General features: G+C 34.6%; 1 protein-coding gene across 1 annotated transcript; it reads right to left on the bottom strand.

Annotated features, from left to right (window-relative positions):
* Positions 1-268: 268 nt before the first annotated feature.
* On the bottom strand, positions 269-19,860 carry LOC127857000 (mRNA turnover protein 4 homolog). The gene is made up of 8 exons (XM_052393252.1): positions 19,713-19,860; positions 14,131-14,189; positions 11,390-11,493; positions 9,405-9,554; positions 6,341-6,492; positions 4,431-4,507; positions 2,552-2,672; positions 269-393 (listed from the first exon to the last, which is right to left on the bottom strand). Exons 1-8 carry the CDS (start codon positions 19,738-19,740, stop codon positions 281-283), a joined length of 804 nt encoding a protein of 267 aa, XP_052249212.1. The 5' UTR covers positions 19,741-19,860; the 3' UTR covers positions 269-280.
* Positions 19,861-19,945: the final 85 nt, after the last annotated feature.

The raw sequence follows: 19,945 nt of genomic DNA, 5'->3' as shown, positions 1-19,945 counted from the left end.
ACATAACTTTCATTCATCAAGCAACCTTTCTTGCCACAAGTCTTCACAATTTGTTGACATGTTGCAATGCTGGTAGACTTATTGAAAATAATTTCCATAACTTAATTGTAGTGGCACATAGGTCATGGGCAAAATCTTATCAAAATTAGTACACATTCATAAATTGTATCAGTATTTTTATAATTAAATGGTTGAAAGCTAAAACTCTGCCGAGTTACATTAATGAACAGTCAAAGAATCCTTTAAATGAAAATTAAAACTAAAACTGTTAAAACTAACATCATTTATTAATTTCATCATCTTCATCAATATCATCCACATCCTCTTCATCATCATCATCTTCTTCTGCTTCCATAGCTTCAATTTCAGCTTTAGACTTTTTGGCGGGACGCACTAAAACACAAATGCAAAACTGTGAACAAATAGCTTCAGTAAATCATTGATCTAACAAGAAAGCTTTGGTTTTCGTGGAATAGAATAGGAAAATATCAAATTTAGTTTAGTGCATACATCAGATGACAACAGGAGTTTTTTTCACCTAGGTATTAATGTGTCAAGTATTTTTGGGTTAATATAAGACAACATCTCAATAAGGACTCAGGATACAGGGAGATGGTCTAATTCCACTAAAAGAGCCATGTTCTGAGAAAACTGGGCTTTATGCATGTACGTAAAGTGTCATCCTAGATTAGCCTGTGCAGTGCGCACAGGCTAATCAGGGACGACACTTTCCGCCTAAACATGATTTTTGGTAAGGGCTACTACTACTAAGGAGAAATTTTCTTGAAACTAAAAATACCATACAAGCGGAAAGTGTCGTCCCTAATTAGCCTGTGCGGACTGCACAGGCCTATCTGGGACGACACTTAATGCACATGCGCTAAACCCAGTTTTCTCAGAACGTGGCTCAAATTATCAGCGCCCACCCAAGGCTATGTCTGATGGTAAGCCAAGCGAGGCAGAAGATTCGTTTCAAGAAGAGGATTCTGTCATCCAGCATGATCCAGGATGAACAAACATATGCTAAAGAAATCTTGGGAATTCTGAATGAATAAATGCATGATTTGTATATTATATATTATAACGATAATTTCAAAATATTGTTAAAAATCTCATATTTGTCTTTCTGTGTCATTTTTTCCATTTTTGGGCCTGAAATGATCAGTCTGGGCCAGAAAAGGCTGCATGATTATAGGACTTCATGGCCGGCATTATATTATAATTTTAGGAAGGACTGGATATCTCATATTTCATATTTGATCTTGACCATCAACTAAGGGACGTTGTTCTTGTCGAGACTCTTGGTCTTATACTTTTAACATCTGCCAAGTAACATTAAAATCCTAAAAATGCTCAATATTATGTCTCTGACTTTGAATTGTTTATTTGACTGAGGTGCCTACTGGATTTCCTTGGCACCCCACAATCTGTTCAACCATGCATGCAACTACAGCAAAAATATGGGCCTCACTTCTGGAAAACAGTTGTTTAATGCGTATGTGTAGTGTCGTCGCCGATTAGTCTGTGCAGTCTGCAAAGGCTGATCAGGGTAAAGGCTTTCAGCTTTAATGGATCTTTGTTTCAAGAAAGTTTCTTCTTAATCTCAGCAAACATCAAGTTTAGGCAGAAACTGTAGTCCCAAACAGTATGCCCATGCTAATTTCAAACTACTCTTTTGCATGTGAAACAAACCCCGTTTTTCCAGAGCCAGTCTCATATGGAAAAGCCACCAACGCTGTATAAAATTACGCTCCGGTCAAAGTGTTGTGATCTATTTCCATCATGTCAAATCTGACCCTGACCTAAAACCTAAAGACTTGGTTTTTCCATGTGATGTTCTTTCCAATATGTCGGTCTTTACTACCAAAAGTATTTTGAAAATCCATTGACATTGAATTTGACCTTGGAAATTGAGCACATCACTTAATCTCATCATGCTTATTTGTGATCACTTCCTAAAGTGATTTGAAAATAAATGCTTGATAACAGTATGCAAGGCAATTAACAATCCAATCCTCCCCTCAATCTCTGAGCGAAGCTTACCATAGGGTCAGTAAAGTTGTTAAATACTCAAAATCAGGCCTGGCAAGTGCTTTTGTCCATTTTGTGAATGTAAATCCAACGACAAATTCCTGCCACACCAATGCAAGGTTAAATAAAGGTTAACAAATAATATTCCACGCCGAGAAACTGTACTTTCATTTTGACAATTTTGATGACCTAAAGGGCTCAGTAAAATAATGATCGAATTCTGCTATGCATAATGCAATCCATAGGTGGATGGTGATGCTGAACATTGAATCAATAATTAAAGTAAAAATTTGACAAAAGCTAAATTTACACTTTTAAAAAATACCATAGAAAGAAATTTCTGCACAGATTTGAATTTAATTTGGGTATGTTTGTATCAATTAATTAATTTTTACACAGATTGTGAAATTATTAATGTAAGGGAGTAGTTCATGAAAATACAGACTAGCTTGGGACTTCATGTAAAAGGAGGTTTTTCAAACAAGCATAAACAATTGTACAATCTTCACAAGCAAGGTACCTTTAACTTTTGTGGGTGTGATAGTTTCTACTGATTCCTGTAGGAGCTCGAACGTTCCATCATTGGACCACATGTTCTCCATGGTGACCTTGAACTCTGACATCTTGTAGCCAAACAGTTTCTGAAAAAGTATCTTGAATTTGGACAACTGGAAGCCAAACAACATTTGCCAAAGAATTTTGTAGCTTAAAGGGGCCTTTTCACAGATTTTGGCATATATTGAAGTTTGTCATTAAATGCTTTATATTGATAAATGTAAACATTGGATCTAAGAAGCTCCAATAAAAAATCAAGAATAAATTTAAAAAGAAAAAAAAGTAAACCTCAGCAGGGTTCGAACCAGTGACCTCTGGAGTCCTGGAGTAAAAACCAATTAGACCGCTCGGTCATCCTGCCAAGTATATATGACAGATGTATTTTATACCTTATATAAGCAATCTTCGTAGTTTCCCAAAATTAAACGACTACAACAGAACTCTCCAAATTATTCAATCGTTTCGCGTTGCAACACTTTATAATTTTCAGGTTTTTAAATCTTTAAAAGATGCATATAATGGATATATTAGAGCATGGTAAATGTTCAGTTTTACTGTTTTCTTACAAATATCATACCTAAAATGAAAATTTGCGAATCTGAAACTTTTTTTTAATTTTGTCAATTTGACAAAATGTGAAAAGGCCCCTTTAAGACTTTCTGAAATATTTTAGAACTCTTTCATCTTAAAGCCAAACAGTTTCTCTTTTTTTATTCTGGAAAAGAATATACACAGTAAAAATTACTATTACCTTAATTTCAAAAGTGATTCAGAGATGAGGTGTCTACCTTGTGTGCAAAGGCAAGAAATGCATTTGTGTTGTCGTCACGTTACATGTACTTGCAGGCTTTTTCTCACAATTTTGGTAATATGACCAATACCCTTGAAATTGGAATTTTAGCATCAAATTTACTTCAAATTTGGGGAAAAGTGTTATTGCTGGATTTACAACTTGTGAATAGTTATTGATATTAAACTTGCATAAAAACAGAAAATACTAAAAAAAAGAAAAAACAGATAACAAACTGAAACTGTTTATTTTGTTATTCAACAGCTCTATTTCCAAGCAACTGAAAGTAAAACCATTTATTTTGAATTTTGGGACTGAATTTGGGAAAAATGATTTTCCATTAGAAATATGACAGAATAACAGCTCCATATGCCAAAACAAGGGACAAAATTGTCACAAAACCAGGTTTTTAATGTGAAAAAAAAGTCTGATAAAGGAAGACAACTCATACTGAACTGATTGATTATAATTAACCCCCTTTGTTTCAAAATAAATATATTTTTAGTCCTGAGGACCTTTACCTTGGAGATATTGACGTAATTCTTTCGTGCAACACACCGTCCACTGATGGTGAACAAATGTGCCAAATGATTTTAAAATCTCACCATCAATGACAAAGTTATGGCCCGGACAAGCTCATTTATGGCCATTTTTTACCTTTGAACTCAAAGTGTGACCTTGACCTTGGAGATATCGACGTAATTCTTTTGCGCGACAAACCGTCTAATAATGGTGAACAAATGTGCCAAAAGATTTTAAAATCCCATAATGAACAACAAAGTTATGGCCCGGACAAGCTTGTTCCACCGGCCTGCAAGCCCGCCTGCCTGCTGACATTTGTAAATCTAATAACCGGTTTTTTCCTTCAGAAAACCTGGTTAAAAAACCAGCCCCGACTTGTATCTATACTGTTAGAAAAGGTTGTGCGGCCTTGGGCTCGTACAAACCAATGGAATGAATCAAGATAAATAACAATCGCTATATAACCCATATCAATAACTGAGCAAGGGTTGGGTCAAGGACAGTGACTGCTCCTTGCTTGATGCTAACTTACCAGTATCCGAGCCTGTTCTGGGGTCAACACTTGACCCAGGTCACACACTTTGTGTTCTTTGAGAAGGTGAATAACCCCTGCAAATAGATGGAGACAACCTTGAACAATTTGAGTCTTTTAACCCTTTCCCACTTAGAAGCAAATTGAAAATTGCTATGTGCAAACAGCATAAAACCAAAACAGCCTGCGAGTAACTAGCAGTCTGTTCAGGTTTTATGCTGTTTGCTGCTCATCAGTATCTAAGGGTTGGAGATAAAGCCTTTAAAAAATTTGAATCTAGTAAGAAAGGTCTTTAACTAAATGAAAATTTCTAAGGGACAACAAATGGGTGAAAATATGTATCTAATTGGTAAAGGGTTAAATATAAAACTGTGTATGATAAAGTTAGAGACAGACAAAAAAGCTGGGTTCTGGACGTAGTAAACAGTATTATTTCCAATTCTCTTGGAACTCAATTTGATGTTCACATAATAAAAGTTTTTGTAGTGTTTGAAAGGAATAAAAATAGAAATTTGACGTCAAAACAATGAAGTTCCTCTTGACCTCTACAGTATGTAAATCCTCAATTTGTATAAATCCAATAGCCTTTATCATTATGCAATAAACTCAAAAAGGTGAAATTGTGTGTGCGTGTATATTTATTTCCAAGAGTATGGGATTCTCCTTATCTGAGATTGCAGTTTTTGAGGACCCATAGCATGTCACGGCACACCTACATGTCAGCATACTAGACTTAAGAGTTGTTAAATTAAAGCTATAAAATTAAGCCTTGCTCTGCAAAATAGGGGTTAAATGCATGTGCGTGAAGTGTCGTCCCAGTCCGCTAATCTGGGACGACACTGATCGCTTTAAAGATATTTTCTGTTCAAAGAAAGTCTCTTCTTAGCATTAATCAAGCTTAGGCGGAAAGTGTCATCCCTTGGACAACACTTTACGCACATGCATTAAACCCCTTTTTCACAAAGCACGGCTCAATAATAAAGAATAACAGGTGTGGGTCATGCTGTGGGGAAAATGGAGTTCAGAAAGGATACCCCACCTGTCTGGTATGAAGACCACCAACCAAATTCACATTCATACGGAATGGAAGTGAAACAAGCAAATTCGTTGAATTGATATCCCCCGCCAATATGCTTCTGGACACAAAAGTGTTATATTTGACACTCAAAAAAGCATTTTTTCAAGATACAAAGGGCCATAACTCTGTTATTAACAGATGGTGTACAATGCCATTTGGTGTGCATCATCCTATTATCCATATATATACATATATACTCAAACCGAGTTTCAATGAAACCAAAGCACTTCCAAAATATGAGTCCGGACGGACGGAAAGACGCACAGACGGAAGACCAAAACAATATCCCTCCGCCTATGGCGCCGGATAACAAGGTTGCTTAGGTGAAAAGCGCATGTACCATCCACTTTTCTTTCAGTCTGAACCGATGAAATTTCTACCCGCCATCCAAGCTATTTTTGACTTTTGATCTGAATATCCACTTAACCACTCAAACGTAAAGAAAAAAAAGCTAAATGCAACTCAAAGTCTGTTCAGGCTTTATACTGTTTGCTGTTCATTGGTATCTTTGTGTTAGAAATGAAGCATTTTAAACTTAATTCAAGTGAGAAGGTATTTAATTTATTTAGATTTGTTAAGGTACTACAAAGACATTAGGGTGCTTATCTATGTAATGATGGTTTACGTACAACTAAAACTAAAAGTCAACTTAGCAGGCCACGCCCACCTCAAAATTGTCAGAAGCAAAATTTACCTTTTTATGTCTGAATTCGTAGTTTTTTGGATATTGAATGGGTGATTATGAATAAAAACTTGTAGTCAAATGGAAATTTCTATAACCCATTTTTTACTTATCTGTAGCAATTGGCTAATTGTGAATAATGGCCCTAACCTTTCTTGAGCGCAGTGGGCAGCCCAAGCCCTCGTAGCTGGGGTTCCATGGAGTGTGTGAACTCAGGCAGCGCGCCTTCCTCCAGAGTGACTTCCTGCTCAGCAACCACCCCTGACCGTGCATAGTCAGCCATCTTGAATGCGGAGAAATATCTGGAATTGAAAATATGCAATCAGTGGTTCTCTTTGGTCAAATCTAGGGCTGAATTTTGACCCCATTCTCCACCTGTAAAAAAGTTCAACATAACCAACACCTATTTGGGTCATCAAAACACTAGGGGAAAGGCTGTTGGCAAGAGGAGGAGCCCCCCCCCCCCCAAGTTTTTTTTATAGGAACTATTATTTTTTATCTGAAGCAACATGTAACGAGCCATGTGCATGTTATTAACCATAACATATAATGCATAATGTCTAAACACACAAATCAAGGATTTACACAATAACTGTTAGATGATGGAATTCCGCCTACATAATTGAAGATGGAGATCCAAGCAACTGAATGTTTTATTGATAAAAACAATTACATGATGACCGTGCAGTGTGTAAGGGAACCCATTCCTAATGGACAAAAGTATATATTTTTCCCAAATTGGACCTAAAAATTTCCTATTAAAGGTTTCCAAAAAGAAAAGAAAATTTTGACCCGGCCCCATTCCCAAAATGGTGAAATAAACACAATGCAGGTTTTTTTTCCCACTTTTTGGGAAGATAGCCCATGGCTTTGGAATTGGGAATTTTATCGGCATTTTCATGAAATTGGGAAAATACATTCATTTGCCTTTTTTTCCCACCAAAAAAGTCCTCTGATTAGGGAAATACTAAACTTTACATAACTCTTTATAATCATTCAAATTAAAAGAACAAAATCATATAATACTTTGTTAGATGTAATTGAATTAAAATTGAGATAAAATACGCATTAGACACTTCTTTCGAAAAAAAAAACAAAAAAAAATTATTTTTTTTTTTAAATTGGTAATTTTTTGCCACATTTTGGGAAAAAAGTATACTTTTTGGGATTGGGAACATAGCCGAATTTCGGCTATAAAATCGGGCAAAAAAAAACCCTGCAATGTGACGCATCCCTGCTCCAATAGCAAAGTGCAACAAAGTGACTAGAAGCATATGCAGTTTACTCTTTAACCCCTTAGAGACGTATTTTGACGCACTTGTAGTCGCTTTAATTTAATTAAAGACCTTCCTTGCTACATTCAAGTTAAAAAGGCTTAATTTTCAAGCCTTAGATACTGATTAGCAGCAAACAGCATAAAACCTGAACAGACTGTGTTACTCGCAGGCTGCTCTGGTTATATGCTGTTTGCACATAGCCATTTTCACTTTGCTTCTGAGTTGGAAAGAGTTTATAAGTAGTTACCAGAATACAGATTCATGAATACCACCACTAAATCATTTCAGCTAGCGCCAACAGTCTTCAAACCCTTCAAACACTGTACATGGTAGCGACTGTCCATATTTTTACATGTATTCACAAGACAAATATGTATATCAATTAAGTGCTATCATTCAGTATTGCACGACATATGGTTAATAAAATCTTGACAACAGGTTAATACCTTAGAAGTATGATCAGTGACTGAAAAAAAACACGAAATTCAATTGTCAGCAGTGTCCTTTTAACTTTCTGAGTTCGCCTTTCAGTGATTCATAATTGTATACTAGTGTATGGCTTTATGCTATTACAGACTTTGTGCTTTCCAGAATAAACTGGTATCCTTTATGCTAACAACTATGGTGACCTTTTATCGTAAATATATCAGTGATTTTTCTGTTCAAATTTTGGGGCCGTTATATTGCCCCATTCCATATGGAAATAAACTGCTGCGCCATGAGCGCATGATACGCCCGTCGTTCGCCAATGAAGTAGTAAGGTAATAAATAACCCTTTGAATCATTTTTTTACTTCAGTTTATTTAATGAAATCACGAAATTTTGACGAACAAAGTCGCATAACTCTGGAACGACAATTCAGAATTCCGTCAAAAATGAAAGGGGATCAGGGTTTATGAATATTAAGATTGTGTTAAAATTTGAAAAAAATCCATCGAAGGATATTTGAGCTACGGTAGGACATTCAATGAAATCACGAAATTTTGACGAACAAAGTCCCATAACTCTGGAACGACAATTCAGAATTCCGTCAAAAACGAAAGGGGATCAGGGTTTATCAATATTAAGATTGTGTTGAAATTTGAAAAAAATCCATCGAAGGATATTTGAGCTACAGTAGGACATTCAATGAAATCACGAAATTTTGACGAACAAAGTCCCATAACTCTGGAACGACAATTCAGAATTCCGTCAAAAACGAAAGGGGATCAGGGTTTATCAATATTAAGATTGTGTTAAAATTTGAAGAAAATCTGTCAAAGGATATTTGACGTAGCGTACGACATTAACAGACGGACGGACGGACGGACGGACGGACGGACAGACGGACGGACAGACGGACGGACAGACGGACGGACAGACGGACGCGGGGTATACCATAATACGTCCCGTCATAGACGGGCGTATAAAAAGCATATATTTTTCCCAAAGGGGACCTACAATTTCTGATTTTAGGTTTCCCAAAAACATCATTTTTTTATCTCAACATTAACTTTATCTCCCATCCAGCTCTATAAGTTAAACCTTACTAAATATAATATTGAAAACACTTCTCAATTTTGAAGCATTTGCTAGAAAAACAACAACAAGCCTGCTCAGAATAAAGTCAAATGATCATGTGTATAATTTTTAATCATGAACTTAACCCTTTCCCACTCAACGTGAAAATGGCTTTTGCAGCCAGCATAAAACCAGAACAGCCCGTGAGTAACTCGCTGTCTGTTCAGGTTGTATGCTGTTTGCTACTCCTCAGTATCTAAGGGTTGGAAATGAAGCCTTTAAAACTTGAATATAGTAAGAAAGATCTTTACTTTAATTTAACTTTCTAAGTGACTACAATTGTGTCAAAATACGTACCTAAGGGGCAAAGGGTTAACTGATAATTGAGATATTAAAGTTTGAAGTGTTGCGTTAGAAAAGTCTTCAAGTGTACTCACTTCAGAACCTCCTCCTTAGTTTTGTTTGTAAACAGCAGTCCAGTCTGGCCTTGTAAATGCTTGCAGATCTTGTGAAGGTTTTCACGATATTCGTCAGAACTCGTACGGCCCAAGGCTAATGACATGACTTTGTTCTTTCCAAAATAAAATCTACAATGAAATATATATTCTTCTTTTGAATTTTGCTAACAGTTTGAAACCATAAATTTACACATTCAATCAGATTAGATGCATGCAAAATTACAAATCATAAATAGCTATTCCAACAACGCTGTAGCATAGTAGTATGTAATTTTTATTTGATTTTTTTGGTATTCAGAAATAATTAAGTTGAATAATTTTGACATACGTCATCATGATCATCAACATTTTGTCTATTTATTTACAGAGTAAACAGAAATAAATGTAGCACAATTGTAGCTAAGCGCATGTGCCACAATGCAGTATTTTTCAAATAAATGGGCCATGCTCTGTGAAAAGGAGGTTTAATTCACATGTGTAAGTGTTGTCCCAGATTAGTCTGTGAAGTCCGCACAGGCTAATCAGGGACAAGACTTTCCTCTTTTATGATATTTTTTGTTTAAAGAAAGTCTCTTCTTGGTTAAAATCAAGTTTAGGTGGAAAGTGTCGTCCCTGCTGGCGTATCTACAGGTCTGTTAAAATGGAAAAAAGTTTCCATAAATTCAAAAGAAATCCCAGAATTGAAGAATTTTCTTTTATAAATTAGTGTCTATTTATAATAATATCTCAATGTTATTATTTTAATTGCAAGCAACAAAGTATATAGCTAAAATTAATATGATTTTGATTCTTATAATTAAAATTATAATTCTTGTAAAAAGTGGTATAAAAGAAGTTTTTACCAAATCAGTGGACTTTTCATGCAAAACAATTCACAATCCCAAAAAAGCATTTTCCCCAAAAACGCCATGGAAAGGCCTACCGTGTAAAGATCATGATAATACAAGAGATGATACAATGCCCCCGATTTTTTTTTTACCTTTGACCTTGACGGATGACCTTGACCTTGAACTTCCACCACTCAAATTGTGCAGCTTCATGAGAACGCCGCTTTGAATTTTTTTCTTTTTTTGACCTTTGACCTTGAAGGATGACCTTGACCTTAAACTTCCACCACTCAAAATGTGCAGCTTCATGAGATACACATGCATGCCAAATATCAAGTTGCTATCTTCAATATTGAAAAAGTTATGGCCAATGTTAAAGTTTTCGGACGGACAGATGCCATATATTTGTCATTTGACCTTGAAAAATGACCTTGACCTTCACCTTTCACCACTTTAAATGTTCAGCTTCATGAGATACACATGCATGCCAAATATCAAGTTGCTATCTTCAATAGTGAAAACGTTATGGCAAATGTTAAAGTTTTTGGACGGACGGACAGACGCCATATATAAGAAATTTGACCTTGAATGATGACCTTGACCTTCACCTTTTACCACTCAAAATGTGCAGCTCCCTGAGATGCACATGCATGCCAAATATCAAGTTGCTATCTTCAATATTGAAAAAGTTATGGCCAATGTTAGTTTTCGGACGGACAGACACCATATATTTGACATTTGACCTTGAAGGATGACCTTGACCTTCACCTTTCACTACTCAAAATGTTCAGCTCTATGAGATACACATGCATGCCAAATATCAAGTTGCTATCTTCAATAGTGAAAAAGTTATGGCCAATGTTAAAGTTTTTGGACGTACGGACAGACGCCATATATTAGACATTTGACCTTGAAGGATGACATTCACCTTCACCTTTCACCACTCAAAATGTGCAGCTCCGTGAGATGCACATGCATGCTAAATATCAAGTTGCTATCTTTAATATTGAAAAAGTAATGGCCATTAAAGTTTTCAGAAGGACTGACTGACATACACATATACTGACACACTGACAGACAGTTCAAATGCTGTATGCCACCCTACCGGGAGCATAAAAATGACACTATGATGAGCACCTGCTGTGTTTCCAGTCTTGGCGGACGTCTTTCAAGTAGGTGTTCCTCATGTTGTGTACAGAAAACGTGAAAATTCTTGCATACTTGTCCACATTGTCCCGAATCTGAAGAAACAAGGAAACAAGAGATGTTTGTGCAACATGTATGACCTTGACTTTTTTTTTATTTTTATTTTTTATTATTTTTATTTTTTTCAATCTGACAAGACCATTGTGAATATACAACAAAACACACAAGCCCAGTATGCTTTCTTCCGCCTTTACACAACTCATCATTTTTCATAACTATTCCTCTGTTGTTCTTTTCTTTTCTCTCTAAAAAAATATATATATTATATTAGCATATCTTGTATAACATGTCTGAACTTTATTGCTTTGTACAATCACTATGTTGTATGATCATATACATGTTTACATTGTATGTATGATCTTGAATAAAAAAAAAAAAATGACCTTGGCTTACAGCAAAGTCATCGTGTGACCTTGACATTTTATCTCTTGATTTGCAAATCATTTGGGGGTCATCCTTTGTCTTTACAGTAAACAAACATAATACTGGCCTTATCCTAAAAATGATCTACATAGTGTGGAAGCTATTTTCATGTTGCAAGCACATGTGACCTTGATCTTTAACCCTTTCAGTGTTGGAACCAAAATTTGAAGTCCTTTGCAAACAGTTTGGATCCAGATGAGACGCCACAGAACGTGGCATCTCATCAGGATCCAAACTGTTTGCTATTCTGATAGTATTCTTTGAAAAAAAATCGAAGAAAATGCTAATTTTAGAAATTCAGCAGACGACATTTTAGCAGACTACAAATTTCCAAGCATGCATAGGGTTAACCTTTTGACCTCAAAATAAATAGGCTCTCTATCATCCCAGGAAACCAGCATAGCAATTAAGATGATCATAGGTCAGGGTGTTCTCAATATTTACAGATATAACATTATTGTGCTGAAACCAATTGCATTTGACAAGCTTAGTTGTGCTTTTTTCTTTACCATTTTGGGAATGGGACAGAGTCCCTTTGGATTGGAAAATATCGCGTCCTTTTGACATTAAATGGAAAATTAACATTATTGACTTTCTGCTTACAAATACTTCATAATTGATTAGAAAAGTAATTTCAATACATGTATTATATTTACTAAGGTCCAACTTATATAGCTGGATTTGGAGATGAATGACATGTTTAACTTATTAAACAACATTTTTTTTTTGGAAACCTTCAATTGTGATTTTTTAGGTCCCATTTGGGAAAAATAAATACTATTTTACATTGGGAATGGGTCCCCCTACCGGACCCAAATTTGAAAGAAAAAACATGAAATGTGTTAGTCAGAAACACTATGTCCCCTTTTGCGCCGCTTTATTTAATTTTTTATCATTTGGCAGGTTCAGATAATTATCTCACTTTAAAGCTTATTACTTCCCTTGGATTTGTTTGTTTGATCTTTGAGGATGACCTTGACATTTCACCACTCAAAATGTGCAGCTACATGAGATACACATGCATGCCAAATATGAAGTTGTTATCTTCAATATTGCAAAATGTTAAAGTTTGGGCAAACCAACCAACCGACAGGGCAAAAACAATATGTCCCCCACTATAGTGGTGGGGGACATAAAAAACACTGCTTATGAAATTAAGCTTTCACCTGATGACCTCAAACTTACAGGTACACTATCATGCTTATACAAAATTGCTATTTTATAGATATAAATATCCATTGATGATTGATATCATGGAAAAAAATTGCTTTAAAAAAACGATGATTTTGTTGAGTGGCAATTTCCATAATCTGCTCGGGTATTTCCCCTACCTGTTTTGGTGATTATGTTAACTTTTCCCAATGTGCATGACACCGAATTTCATCCATTGTTATGATGATCTGAGCTTGAACATGTTTAGCATCATAAAATTTGACAATGAATAACGTGTTATTTCGTATGTTTTCCGTTAAGTTTTATTAAAAGCCTGTGGCGCAATAAGGATTAGTTTTTTGCATGACAAACGTTATTGAATATGAATCAGTGTTTCTTTCAGGTGCAAAACTTCGCAATACACACACCAAATTCTATAACTTTAAACACCTTTTACATTTTCTGAAATTGGGTATGTATTAGAATTACTAGCAACATGGCAAACCGTGAAATGGCAGCGAAACCCCTGAATTCATTGAAACTAATTTTACTTCCCAGTTGTGTTATAACGGTCTGTCTAAAATGCGTATATGACTCATATCCGCAGATATGAACGAAAAGTTCTAATATAAACGAATATAGGCAATATTCATGCGTTATTTGCAGTTTTTTTATGAACAAATCACTGTTATATTGAAAATTCACAATATGTGATAAATCTGTTGTTATTGCTGTCTCAAGATAGAGCAATTTAATAAAAGCGGTGTTCTGACTGGTCGTTCATATTCACGGATATGAATTTGGAGTTACTGAAATTAAAATGCCAATGCAAAACGCTTTTAAATTCATTCCATCGCAACATTACACATGAGCAACGTGTATTTTTGTCACAGAACAATTTTCATATAACAAAAATAAAGGAAAATACATTTTAAAAAGCTGTAGTCTGTTCATATCCGCACTTTTCAGTGATATCCGCGGATATGAATCATATACACATTTTAGTTGTACCCGTGTTATAAGTTTATAAAGATCAACTTGATTTCAAGACTTATATAACATATAAGTCAGCTATTTGTAAGTTATTATTAATTTACATCTTCAATCAGCTTCTGTTTTAACTCCAATCCCTTCTTTCTTGTCTGTGTAAGTGAAACTGAAAATAAAGAAAATGTTTGGATACATCACGTCATCAGTCTCAAATGAAGTCGGGGTATCAGTAAATGACATATCATATATGATATAAACTGATGATCTTTATTTAGTTATTGAAACACATTTAATGTTGAACAAATGTCTTGTTAACTTACGGACAATATTGTTAAAATACGGCAATCCGAAAATTATGTCACTTTTTGGAAGGCTTAGGTCCAGAAAGGCCGAAAACCAAAAAGGCCACATACCAAAAAGGCCGAATACCAAAAAGGTCTTACCAAAAAGGCCCCAAAGCGTACCAAAAAGCCCGAAAAATGAACCAAAAAGGCCTTAAAGCAATTATTGTTATTTGAGGTTTCAAATTGTGTTTACAAACAAATACACATAAATCAATATGGAATAAGTCATAAAACAGGTATTAAGTTTATTATTTTCTTTATTTGTTGTTTATGTTTAAGTATACTTTTACGACATATACAGTCAGTGTACAGGCACAGTCACACAATTTATATAACAAAATATACAGTTACAAGTAAACATTTACAGACAATATACAGTCACACTGACAAAATACAACATAATAATATTGTTAAACATGTGAATGCTATTTTTTTTATTAAATCAAAATTGAGTATGACATAAAATATGTATGAAGTTGTTTATTTTCTTTATTAGAAAATATACACAACTTCAATTAATTGAAAATGGAGTACGACATAAATGAATGAAGTTTTTTATTTTCTTTTTTACAAAATATACATAATTTCTATTAATTTCAATTACATAATAATATTGTTCAACATATGAATGATATTTTCTATTAAATCAAAATGGAGTAAACCTGTAAGAACTTTTGTTATTTTCTTCATTACAAAAAATACATTTACAACAAAAATTACATAGAATATACAGTCAACGTGACAAAATACAACATAATTTAAACTACATAATAAAATATACATGTGCATTACTCCAACACAACACCTTACACTTGACCGACCTTGGCCAGGAACTCGGAGGTGGTGCATTGTTTCGCATCATACTTGTAACATAAATTAGAAATCGAAAGCGGTCGTTATCATAAGATACTATGCGAAAATAGAAAATGTAAGTTTTGCAACGGACACGCCATAGAAAACGAGTATACCTTTTTACTTGTTTGTCCTCTATATAGAAAAATTAGAAAGGAACATTTAAAACCATATTTTCAAAGGTGGCCAACGTTAAATAAATTTGACATTCTAATGCAGTTGGCTAATAAAAAAGACATTATAAACTTTGCTAAATATATTTTTAATGCTTATAAAATGCGTAATAATATATACAATCAGTTATAATTTTCGATAATATCACAAAGAATTAAGCATGTTTATTTATTTCGGTTTAAGTCTTCCAAATTTAATGTACCTATTTTACAATGCGCAAGTAATTATCAATAGGTGTCAACAAGTGTCATTTTACACCAGATGTGGGCTTTCTACTAATCCGTTATCAAAACAAATGCCGCAAACTGTGAATGACCATTGACACTTGGTTACCCGGTCTGATTAGCGAGTTTTTGTGTACATGCAAATTCTTTCAACTTCTTATATTTTAAACATTGCAAACAACAGTTTAAGAGGAAATTAATAATACATGTATATAAAATATGTACTTAATTATATACGTTATATATATTAAATATTTGTCTTTAACAGTCATTAAGCCATTTGCGTATATCTTATTTAATTTATTTTATTGTTTTACATAGTAACTAAGAATAACGTTGTACTCTATATATTGTGTGTGTTACTTTTTTCACGACATTTACTATGTTATACGATAGGAGGCCATACCACAACACTAACAAAATGTCAACACACAATAAATTAACACTCGTGAAGAAATAAACATAATTTACACGATTTAAAAAACACTATAATTTTTATATATTTCAAACGCCATATAAAGTCCGGTATAATTTCCAATATAATGAATAAAAAAAAGAAACTATTATAGACAACTTTGACACATAAACGGGTTTTATATTTCTCAAAAATTTTGGATCTTATATACCTGTAGGATACCTGTAGGATGATTTTGGGCTCTGTGGTAAGGACTCAAGTCCTTTTTAAACCCCTCTTCTTATCGACGTCTTATGGTACTGTATCCGTATGTGTTCTCACAACTAATAAAAATAGCCCTTATTCAGTAAAAAATAGTTCCTTAAGTATGGTAAAGAATGAATGTCCTTTTGACAAACAACAGTTGTGATCACTAAAACTTATACACTATGTCCCCATTCCAATGTAGATCAATCCTGCTCTTGAATTCTAATACATTCTTGGCATCAACTACACATTGAGGCAAGTCATTCCACATGTTAATCACTCTTCTGGAAAATTGATTTTGACAAAAAGATGTTCTGGACTTTGGTTTCTCAAGCTTTAGGTTATGTCCTCTAGTTGATGATTTATAATTGAAAAAGTTCTCAAAAACGCAATCATCTATATTTTTGACTATTTTAAATGTTTGAATGGCATCTCCACGAATTCTGCGATGAGCAAGTGATGGTAATTTAAGTTCTTTAAGTCGTTCCTCATAGGATGAATTCCTCAAATTCGGTACAAGTTTTGTGGCTCTTTTTTGAACTTTTTCTATGCTAATAATGTCCTTTTTTAAATATGGGTACCATATAACATTTGCAAACTCAACATGCGGACGCACCAAGGCAGTATATAATTTCAAAAATAAGTATTTGTCCATGAACTCAAAAGATCTCTTTATTAAGGCTAGGATACTGTTTGCTTTATTTATCTTTGTAGATATATGCTTACTAAATTTTAGATCTCTTTCGAAGAGCACTCCCAGATCACATTCCTCAGTTGCAGCCTGCAGAGGCTTATTATTCATAGTATACTGTTGATTCGGGTTATTGTTTCCGTAATGTATAACTTTGCATTTGTCAACGTTGAAGGCAAGTTCCCATTTTTGTGCCCATTCGCTGAGAGAGTCAAGATCCTCCTGCAGCCTGCCTGAGTCCGTCACAGGTGCATATAACTTGGTGTCGTCAGCAAATATTTTAGAAATACAGCTCACAGAGTTGGTGATATCGTTAACATATATTATAAAAAGTACTGGACCAAGCACACTTCCCTGAGGAACTCCACTCTCTACACTTATCCAGCTAGATGTACTTCCCTTTATTGACACACACTGTCTTCTCTGACTCAGAAAGTTCTCAATCCAGGCCAGAACATTTCCCTTAATGCCATACGCAGATACCTTCCTTATGAGTCTTCTATGCGCAACTTTATCAAAAGCTTTCGCAAGGTCTAAGTAAATGCTGTCCCAGCTTTCGCTTCCTTCGATGAACTTTGTCCAGTCCTCCATAACATGTAGCAACTGTAACGCACAGGATCTATGTGGTCTAAAGCAATGTATTGATCATTTGATAATAAATTATTCACACTTAAATGATACATGATATGTTTTCTAACTATTTTTTCAAGGATCTTGCAGACTACTGATGTGAGACTAACTGGTCTGTAGTTACATGGCTCAGTTTTGTTACCCTTCTTGAAAATTGGTGATATTCTTGCATCTTTCCACCCTTTTGGAACTTCTCCGGATGACAGAGACTTCTTGAAAATTAATGAAAGCGGTTTGACAAAAACGTCAGGCATACTTTTAAGCAAATATGGATGTATTTCATCCGGACCCATGGACTTAGACGAATCAATATCCTTTAGCAAATTTAAGACTTCCACTTCAGAAACATGTATGTCATTTAAATTATTCTCCACAGTTTTATCTGGTAAATCAGGTATATTATGTAAAGTTTCTTTTGTAAACACAGAGGCAAAAAACCCATTAAGAACATCCGCCTTTTCATTGTCCGATCCAACAAACCCCCCATCGTCCCGTTTCAAATTAGAAACGCCAATTTTCGACTTAACTTTACTTTTTACATACCGCCAAAATTGCTTCGGTTCACTTTTAGCTTTAAGCGAAATAGTCCGTTCATAGTTTTTCTTACTCTTCTTCACACATTCATTGGCCGCATTTCTCACCACTTTATATGTTCCAAAGTCTGCCGTCCTTTTAGTAGCCATATATTTATTCCAGGCATGACGCTTCCCCTTAATAAATCTCAATGAATCCTGTGTCATCCACAACGGTTTCTTCATGTGTCCTGATTTTGGTTTAAACTTTGGAACAAACTTTTCCACACTAGCTCTGAATTTGCAAACAAAAGACTCCCACATGCTGTTAGCATCGCTGTGTTGGAAATATTCCTGCCAGTTTGTTGTTTCCCACTCTTCCGTAAAGCGTATTAAATCACATTTCCTGTATTGATAGGAGCTAGCTCCAGTACATATTATTTTGAAATCACATAAAAAGTCAAATAGTAATGTTACATGATCACTGCATCCCAGGGATGGTAGATATTCTAAGTTCACTATGTCATTCTCATCTTTAGATAAAATTAGGTCAAGTATGTTCTTGCTCTGATCATTTCTACATCTTGTGAATTGGTTTACATGTTGAAACAAAAAGTTATCTCTTAAGCACTCAATAAATAAGCTTTCATGATGATCCTCTCCATGTGTGGTGGTGTACGTGTCCCAATCAATGTCCTTCATATTAAAGTCTCCCGTAATTAATAAATTCTCGGCGAGTCCAACTGCCATGTTTAATAAATGATTAATTTCATCACAGTTTCTAGTGTTGGAGGGGCTCCGATATATACACCCTAATGTTATTGTTTTGCTATCACTAATCCAGTCAATCCACGAAGCATCACCATAAAAGGAATTAAGAGTGGTATTTGGTGAAACATTCAATTCTGTTTTCGCATAAATAATGACACCTCTACCAAGGTCAGTTCCAGGAAAAGCTGAGTAACCATCAATATGATACAATGTGGAAGAACATTGGCCGCCACGTAAGTTTACAACACCTTCATTACTTATTTGTTACACTTTTAGATGCAAACAGAAAGTTCAGAGAAAAATATAATTTTCTGAAATGGATAATTGCTATGTGCTAATTGGCGATCATTATGCCGACTTTGATTACAAAATTAACGGCTTTTAATTAAAAAAACTGGAACATCTATTACTCAAGGAAAAAAATGTGACAAACGAACAATTCATACTGTATGCAAAAATTCACGATAATTTTGCTGACTTTGATTATAAAATTAACGGCTTTGAAGTAGACTTTTAAAAAAGTTATGACTATTTAATAGATATGATAATTAAGTTATGACTATTTAATAGATATGATAATTATATTCAGCATTACTATTCAATGATAATAAAAAATTGTATGGCCTTTTTGGTATAACATGAGGCCTTTTTGGTTCACTTATGCGGCCTTTTTGGTGAGGCCTTTTTGGGAAGGCCTTTTTGGTAAACGGCCTTTCTGGTACTATACCTTTTGGAAGTCAGTAGATATTGTGCAAAATGTATGAAAATCACTCTCGTAATTAAATAAGTAAAAGTAATAAATAGTCAAGCAACACATATAATGGTCCTACCCTTCTTATCTCTTTTCGACTTCGGCATTGTGTTTATATGCACACAATTTATTATTGTTTACTATTTTCGCGAAAACACGTGTTTGATAAAAACAGGAAGTTAAATCTAAGCGAAGGTTACAAACCAACACAAATAGTGCATTCAAACTGTTTGGTATATATTGTAGTTCAGATATTATTTCTTTTGACCTTGCAGTCAATGATAACCCATGAAAGTGCAAGCACTTATTTCC

Source organism: Dreissena polymorpha, chromosome 14, assembly GCF_020536995.1.
Source record: "Dreissena polymorpha isolate Duluth1 chromosome 14, UMN_Dpol_1.0, whole genome shotgun sequence".
In the NCBI taxonomy this organism is placed as follows: domain Eukaryota; kingdom Metazoa; phylum Mollusca; class Bivalvia; order Myida; family Dreissenidae; genus Dreissena; species Dreissena polymorpha.
The sequence above is the reverse complement of the archived record's forward strand: the minus strand, read 5'-3'. Positions and strand labels throughout refer to the sequence as shown.

Coding starts and splice junctions, on each gene's coding strand:
- LOC127857000 (XM_052393252.1), bottom strand. CDS start 19,740: ATGCCGAAGTCGAAAAGAGATAAGAAGG. Junction 11,494..14,130: donor AACAGAAGCTGATTGAAGAT/GTAAATTAATAA, acceptor TTGTTTCTTCAG/ATTCGGGACAATGTGGACAA. Junction 9,555..11,389: donor CAAGACTGGAAACACAGCAG/GTGCTCATCATA, acceptor ATTTCATTGTAG/ATTTTATTTTGGAAAGAACA.